Source organism: Gossypium hirsutum, chromosome A03 (assembly GCF_007990345.1).
Source record: "Gossypium hirsutum isolate 1008001.06 chromosome A03, Gossypium_hirsutum_v2.1, whole genome shotgun sequence".
In the NCBI taxonomy this organism is placed as follows: domain Eukaryota; kingdom Viridiplantae; phylum Streptophyta; class Magnoliopsida; order Malvales; family Malvaceae; genus Gossypium; species Gossypium hirsutum.
The window spans coordinates 67059213-67067340 of record NC_053426.1 but is presented as its reverse complement, the minus strand read 5'-3'; the positions used below and the strand labels follow the sequence as shown (position 1 = coordinate 67067340).

Sequence of the window (8128 nt, the reverse complement as noted above, 5' to 3'; positions counted from 1 at the left end):
TGGAAAATGGCAATATTGACATGTTTAGGTAAATAATGTTTGGATGCAATTGCGGTGCCTTTGAATGGCATATTGGTTAGGTGAATTAGGTTGTTTGAAATGACATGATTATGTGTATTTGAATGATGCTTAAGTCCCTTGAAAGTGTGCACAAATAGATTGGTTTTTCATGCATGGATTAGTTATGAAATGGCTTGATTTTAGGTTAATTTTGGGTTCACACAGCCTGGGACACAAGCTGTCACACAGCCATGTGAAACACACGGCCTCACAACATGGTCGTGTGTCATTTGAGATTTCTTAGTGTTCCAAGTCAATGAGTTACATAGCCTAGCACACGACCTGGCACACGGGCATGTGGGGCATCTCAGTGAGTAACATGGGTGACGACATGGGCTGGGACATGGTCATGTGAACTCTATTTTCACATTTTTGTATCTTTTTTCTTAAAACTCTTGTTTTGTTTCAATTTAGTCTCGAATTACTTCTAAGCTATTTTTAGGGCCCCGAAGACCCGGTTTAAGGACAAAGTGCATATGAATGAATGGTTTATAATATGTTTAGTTTATTTAAATGTTATGATGTTTAATGTTTTACGATTGTATGGTAATGCTCTGTAACCCTAATCCGATGACGGAGACAGGTTAGAGGTATTACAAACAATTCCTCCCAAAAATAATACCGACTATAACGAAGGAACTTATTCCTTTGTTGGTATGTCATCTGAGAGGCATTATTCCACATGCTAAATAATTTGCAAAATTGACAAACCAAGGAATTTCATGGATTTGATTTAACTTAAAGATATGCTCATCTAGAAAATTTCCATTAATAGGAACAAGTGAATGAGTTACCTCGTTCTGTTATAACCTCGACAGATGGTCATCTATTTGATTCCCAACTCCCTTTCTGTCTTAGATCTCAAGGTCAAATTCCTGGACTAAGAGTATCCATCAAATTAACCTCAGTTTAGCATATATTTTTTTAAGGTAAATATTTTATGGTCGTATGATTAGTAAACACTATGAATTTTGTACCTATAAAATAAGAACGGAACTTTTCAAAAGTAAAAACTATAGCAAAGAGTTCTTTTTTAGTTACCGTGTAGTTAAACTAGGCTCTTGTCAAAGTTCCACTTGCTTAGTAGATAGGGTGAAAAACTTTGTTTCTTCTTTGCCCCGTCATAGCTCCCACAGCAAAATTGCTTGCGTCACACATCAACTCAAAAGGAGAGTTCCAATCATGTGTAATGATTATAAAGGTTAAGATTAACCAATTTTTTAATTTCTCAAATGCTTCCAAGCATGCTTTGTTAAACTCAAAAGTGGTGTCTTTTTCTAAAAGCGTACACAAATATTTGGAAATTTTTGAAAAATCTTTAATAATCCTTTGATAAAAATCAGCATGGCCTAAAAAAATTCAAACCCCTTTAATATTGACTGGTGGTGGCAATTTCTCAATCACATCCACCTTTGCTTTGTCGACTATAATCCCATTTTTGGAAATTTTGTATTCTAAGACAATCCCTTTAACCATTAAGTGGCATTTCTCCCAATTGAGGACAAGATTTGAATTACTCAAAAAACATCATATAAATTACCAAAAAAAATTATCCATGAATACCTTAACAAAATTTTCAACCATATCAGTAAATATTACCATCATGCATAGTTGAAAAGTGGCAGGTGCATTACACCACAAACCGAAAGGCATTCGCCTAAAAGCAAACATACCGTACGGGCAAGTAAAAGTCATATTATGTTGGTCTTCCAGGGCTACAACTATTTGGTTATATCCTGAATATCCATATAAGAAATAGTATTATTCGTTACCTGCAAGTCGGTCCAACATCTAATCTATAAAAGGTAGCGAAAAATGATTCTTACGAGTGGCTCTGTTCAATTTTCTGTAGTTTATACAGATTCTCCAACCAGTGGCCTTCCTTGTTGAGATTAACTCGTTTCATTCATTTTCAACAATCATGATTCCACCTTTCTTTGGTACACATTATATCGGACTTACCCACGAACTATCTGAGATGGGGTAGATAATTCTCGCATCTAACCATTTGATAACTTCATTTCGATCTATCTCTTTCATTATTGGATTGAGTCTCATTTGCCCATCAATTATAGCTTGCTCGCCCTCCTTTAAGGTAACCTTGTGAATACAAAAGGACAAATTTATTCCTCGAATATCAATTATGGTCCAACCAATCTCCTTTTTAAATTTCTTCAAAACTTCGATCAGCTGCTCCTCTTGGTGTCCTATTAGTTCTACTGAAACAATCACAGGCAAAGTACCAAATAAATGTATTTCACATAAAAAGGAAGTACCTTTAGTTTGATTTTGGGTGGTTCCTTGGTTAATAACTTGGGTTGTGTAAATTCCCAAGATTTGAATTCTAATGGTTCAAACTATACTGGTTGAACATAGTCCTTCAGATTAGCTTTCATCAAATTTATTCTTTCATTACCTTCTTCATCTTCCAATGGCTCAGACCTTAAAGTGTTTCTCAGTGGATCCTCTATAAAATTATTCTCTCACTCCACAGAAACTAAGGTTTTTAGCTCCTCCGTCAGATTGGGAAATTTCATTACTTTAAGAACATTAATTGTTACCTAGTCGTCTTGAGCTCTCATCATAAGTTCTCTCTCTTGCACGTCTATTAATGTTCTTTCCGTAGCTAGGAAATGTCTCTTTAGGATGATCGACACTTCCTTATCTACTTTAAAATATAAGACAATAAAATCAATAGGAAAAATGAACTTATCTACACGTACCAGAACATCCTCAATCTTTCCTTCTGGGTATGCTAAGGATCGACCCGCCAATTTGAGCATCATAGTTGCGGTTCTTACTTCACCTATTCCCAACATCCAAAAAATAGACTTTGGCATCAAGTTGATGCCCACCCCAAGATTACATAAAGCTTTACCACAATAAGATTCACCAATATTACAAGGTATAATAAAGCTTACGGGGTCCTTCATTTTCGGAGGTAGCTTATTCTGTAGGAACGCACTACATTCCTTCGTTAATGCTACAGTCTCAAACTCACTAAGCTTCTTATTCTTGGAAATAATGTCCTTCATGAACTTGACATAATTGGGCATTTGTTCTAAAGCTTCTACCAAAGGTATATTAATGTGAAGCTGCTTTAGAATATCCAAAAATTTCTCAAATTGCACCTCATGTTTTTGCTACTTGATTCTTTTTAGATACGGAAGTGTTGGATCCTTAGCTTAAATTAGAAAAATTTTCTAAGGAATTGTATCTGCATCTAAACAAGGTGTTAGCTTATCAAAATTCACTAATTTAGATTTTACCACTTCAGACTTTTCAGCATCTGAAATTTCTAGTGCTAAAATCTCAATTGTCGGTTGATTTTCCTTTTTCTTGATAGGTTTTTCTTCAACCATAACTACCTTGGGTTCCAAAGTCTTACCACTTCATAAAGTAACTACCTTGCAGTGTTCCTTACCCAAATTCCTTGTATTTTTCGTGTCACTTGGCAAGGCTCCTTGTGGTCTATTATGAAGCTTTGTAGCTAACTAACCCATTTTGTTCTCCAAATTTTTCAGTGTTTCTACTTGGATTTGGATTAAGGCTACTTGGATTTGGATTAAGGCGTCATTCTTCTCCATGTGAACCTTTAACAAATTCTCCAAACTATTAGACGATTTAGCTTGTGGTAGCTTCAGAATTTGTTAATTGAAATCTTAAGGTTGATTTGCTTTATGTTGCATGTAATTGTTGTTCGGTCCTCCTCATTGGTTACTCCAAGAAAAGTTTGGATGGCTTGACATAAAGGATTATAGAAGTTGGACTATGGTCCTTGTCCACTTCTATTCTAGTGTTGATTCCCTACGTAGTAGTAAACTGTTTCAACATTGAAGAGATAGAAGATACCTCAGCTGAGAGTGAAGTGAGGGTGTCTATTTCATGCACTCCAGCAACTCATCTTCCTAAAGCTACTCAATTTTTCGGCCACTGGTAGTTATTACTGGTTGTTCTCTCGATAATGTCATAAGCCTCATTATAAGGCTTCGATAAGAGAGCGTCATTCACAGAAGCATCTACCACCAACATTGTGTGTGCGTTGAGACCATTATAAAATGTCTCCAACTGGATGCAATGTGGAATCCCGTGGTGTGGGCATCTACGAAGTAACTCCTTAAATCTTTCCCATGCCTCATATAGGGATTCATCATCCATCTACTGAAAAGTGATAATCTCATTCCGTAACTTAGTATTTTTACTAGGTGGGAAATACTTTGCCAGAAAACGTTCAGCTAATTCTTGCCAAGTAGATATTAAATTGGGAAGCAACAAATTAGGCCATGCTTATGCTCAATCTCTCAATGAGTATAAAAACAACTTCAACCTCAATGTGTCTTCAGTTACACTGATTATCTTAAAGGAATCGCTCACCTCCATGAATAGTTAAAGGTGAAGGTGTAAATCTTCTGTGGGAATTCCACTAAATTGGCCTATTGTCTGAAGCATTTGAAAAATCACGAGCTTCAATTCAAATTACAATGCCTCGATCTCCAGTCTCCTAATTCCATGATTTAATCCATTAAAAAGGGGCACAACGTACTGCCTTATAGCTCGATCCCTATAATCAGCAACAAAGATTGGATTATGAACATTAGCGACTCCATTCCCTTGAACATCATTTTGATTTTCAAAGTCCATCTCTTCGACTTGTCTTTAGGCTAATATTTCTCATCTTCTTTATCTAAATGTCCGCTCAATTTCAGGGTCTACAGGAAGTAGATCGATGATATGATCTATGCTCATAAACACCTAAAAAGATAGTCACAAAAAAATAAAAATAAATAAACCAAATTGCAAGAAATAATTTCACGAATAATGATTAAATTAACAGACCCTAACATCGGTGCCAAAAACTTGTAACGCGTAGGCTTGTGCAAATATACACAGTCGTTATCAAGTAATAAGTAAATATAAGAGTTATCGTCTCGACAATGACTGTATATGTTAATCCAATAATAATAAAATTAAATATTACAAGTTGGTAAGAAAACACAATAATTTTGATTGGTAGGTGTTAAATTAAATTAATTAAATGCAAATGAATTAATCTAAATGCAATGAATGAAATGAACAACAAATTCACAAGTTTAAAAACAATAACATGAATAAGCTAGAATAAGTACAACATTCGACTTAATTCATTTTTCATCATGCTTAACAATGTTCAAAAAACTATTCCATGACAACTTGATCTTTCATTAACTGGGAATCTCATATAAGCTCAACCGAATCTTATACTTAGAAAAACTATGCATAAACCAGTGTCATAATTTAACTAAGGAATCCTTAGAATTTATATGAAGTAACAGGGATGGATAAAGTTTGAAACAATTTAATCACACAAACCTAAAGTTATGCAAGGTAATAGAGCTCTCCCGAGTTATTACGAACCTTTAATTTAATTAGATCAAGATCTATATTAAACATGCACCTTCCAATTATTGTGTCCATTAATTGTCATCTGGTCAAGATTGATCAACTAATTCTAATGCATTCAAACATATTTTAATGCATGAAATACATACATGATTTTAATTAGAAACATGAACGATTGATGCACAAAACATCACAAACATGAATTAAAATGAACTTTATCAAATTAATGTAATCATTCTAGCTAAACAAAATTAAGTCATCATTTTCAATAGGAAAACATCAAAAAAATTGCAAACATATTGAATAAACAAAATAAGATTAAGGAATACGAAACTCTTGATGAGTCGACAGTTCCCCGAATACTGATTGTAGTGGCTTTCTCTGATTATTATGATTGCAAAATGTTCCTCAAGGTGGCCGACCTAGAGAGGTTTTCCTCAAGGGAAAATGCTAGCTAAAGGGATGGGGAAATGGGAAGGCTTATGCGTCGAAAAGAGAAAAGAAAGATGAGAAATGTTGTGAATTGAGAGATGAGTTTAGTGAGGGGTAAGGGGTGAAGGGTGGTATTTATAGTGGATGGAGAGCTTGAGAGTTTGCTAAAAATAGCTTGAGGGATCCCTTGAAATGATCCCTCTCTTGGCTGGCCATAAAATGTAGAGAGTGGCTGATTTTTTTCTTTGATTTTCTTGCTTGATTCTAGCTTTTTTTAGCAATATTTGGGAGCTAATTTCTGATTCTTTCCCAAGTGCAAAGACCTCAAAATAAATCTTCAAAAGCTAATTTTGGGCTGCTCATGATGCTTTTCGAATTTAGGTTTTTCTTCCTCTTGATGGATGATTTTGTGACCCAATTTAAGACACAATTAAATTTCTTTTTAGCAACCAACTTCAACTAGGTCAAGGTAAATATTTTTAACCCGATCATGCTCTATTTGTCCATATGACTTGTTCATGTGTGACATTTTTATTTGCTTCCATGTTAGTCAATTTTGTAACACCCCACACACGTGCCCCACGCCGGGTCGGAATATGAGGCATTACCTAACTTAAACTCATGTATATAGACATTTTCATAACACCAAAACATGGTCAAACTAAAGCTTTTTCAATTTTATTTATAAACTCCTTCATAAAAGCCTACTAAGCCCAAAACATCCATTGTAACCCATTCGGAAACAATCCGAGTCCTTTAAAGAACTTTGAAAATAACTCTTAACACAGGGGTACACACCCGTGTAGGAGGGGCAACACGCCCGTGTGACATTTCAACATGGTCGTGCTATTGGCCTGTGTGTAATATAGGGACACACCCGTGTCCTATGCCCGTGTGGAATTAATTCTAAATGCACACCTACTGGAGTTTTCACACAGCCTAGAACACGCTCGTGTCTCTGGCCCGTGTCCTTCACACGGCCATGACACGCCCATGTCCTAGCCCGTGTGCAAAAACTTAGACATTCTATTTCTAACGTCAGCATTCCTTAAGGGCCACACAGCTAAGGCACACGCCCGTGTGCTAGGCCCTGCCCTTCACACGGCTGAGTCACATGACCGTGTCTCTGCCCCTGTGTTTACTACCATGCATACTGATTTACAATTCTTACGTGCAAGGGACACACGGTCATATCACACGCCCATGTAGTGAACCGTGTGTCACACACGGCCTAGACAGATGCTCGTGTGCCTACCCATGTGGACAAAATAAAGTTATTTTCCAAGCCTTTTTGTCACTCTTACTTATGTAACCTGCACAAAAATCACTCTATACTAACATAAGGGCACATCATAGAGCCAAAATAACCACAATGGACAATATTTCATTTATGCAATTTACTCATCCATGAAAATATCATCTTCTATTTATAAATCAAAATGAGTATTGACCATCATCCATGGCCTTATACAAAATGAGTATCATATTAATCATACGAGCCAACATATTATGGCTAACTAACAAAACAATAAACAAAGACTCGAGTCCCTATACATGCCAGAAAACAAAACAATGAAACTAGCTATACCAACGTCTTGAGTGATAGTGTGATCGAAGCTTTTGATGTCACTGGATCCCCGATGCTAGCTTGGTGTCACTATAAGGAAAGAAAAGAAAGGAGGGTAAGCGTGGGAGCTTAGTAAGTACATATATGCAAATAAAGTGTAATTATAAGAAAATCATATTCATCCAACGGTAGCTTGTCATACTTAAAAGATATAAATCACTTAACGTCTCTATCTTACTCTTCTTTTCATTCATGTATACTTAATACACCTAGTTCTTTACTCAGGTCCTAACCATGAGTTCGGTATACATACCTCATCAAAGTATTCACCAACTAAATCTTCAGGTTACCCATTGAACTCTCGAAATACATATGGATACGTAAGAAATTTGCGTCTAAATGCCATATAAGAAATCAGGGCTACCTCGTGCTATGAAACGCTCACATTTGAGCTATTCATGAGCCTGTTTATCAAGTCAAGACTCGGACCCCATAGCTATCATGTAATGTATGCTCATCGAGCCACTCACGGGTCTGTACACAAAGTCAGTACTCGGACCCATGTTACCTATAGCATTTATCTCATGAACTCAGACTCAACTCATGAGTTCAGACCACATAATTTTCATAACATGCCCCTTTGTATCCTATGCTCTGTCTAAGGTTCAACAGGGCTTCATATCTAGTCGA

The 8128-nt window shown here is 36.1% G+C and overlaps 1 protein-coding gene and 1 non-coding gene across 2 annotated transcripts; one reads left to right on the top strand and one right to left on the bottom strand.

The window, feature by feature from the left end:
• Window positions 1–2621: 2621 nt before the first annotated feature.
• On the bottom strand, window positions 2622–3422 carry LOC107887888 (uncharacterized). The gene is made up of 2 exons (XM_016812106.1): window positions 3330–3422; window positions 2622–3155 (listed from the first exon to the last, which is right to left on the bottom strand). The coding sequence occupies exons 1-2, from the start codon at window positions 3420–3422 to the stop codon at window positions 2622–2624; spliced, it is 627 nt and encodes a 208-aa protein (XP_016667595.1).
• A 722-nt stretch (window positions 3423–4144) lies between these two features.
• LOC121225762 (small nucleolar RNA R71) lies at window positions 4145–4250 on the top strand. Its single transcript, XR_005923642.1, has one exon. It is a non-coding gene; the product is annotated as a small nucleolar RNA R71 (small nucleolar RNA).
• The last annotated feature ends 3878 nt before the right edge of the window (window positions 4251–8128 follow it).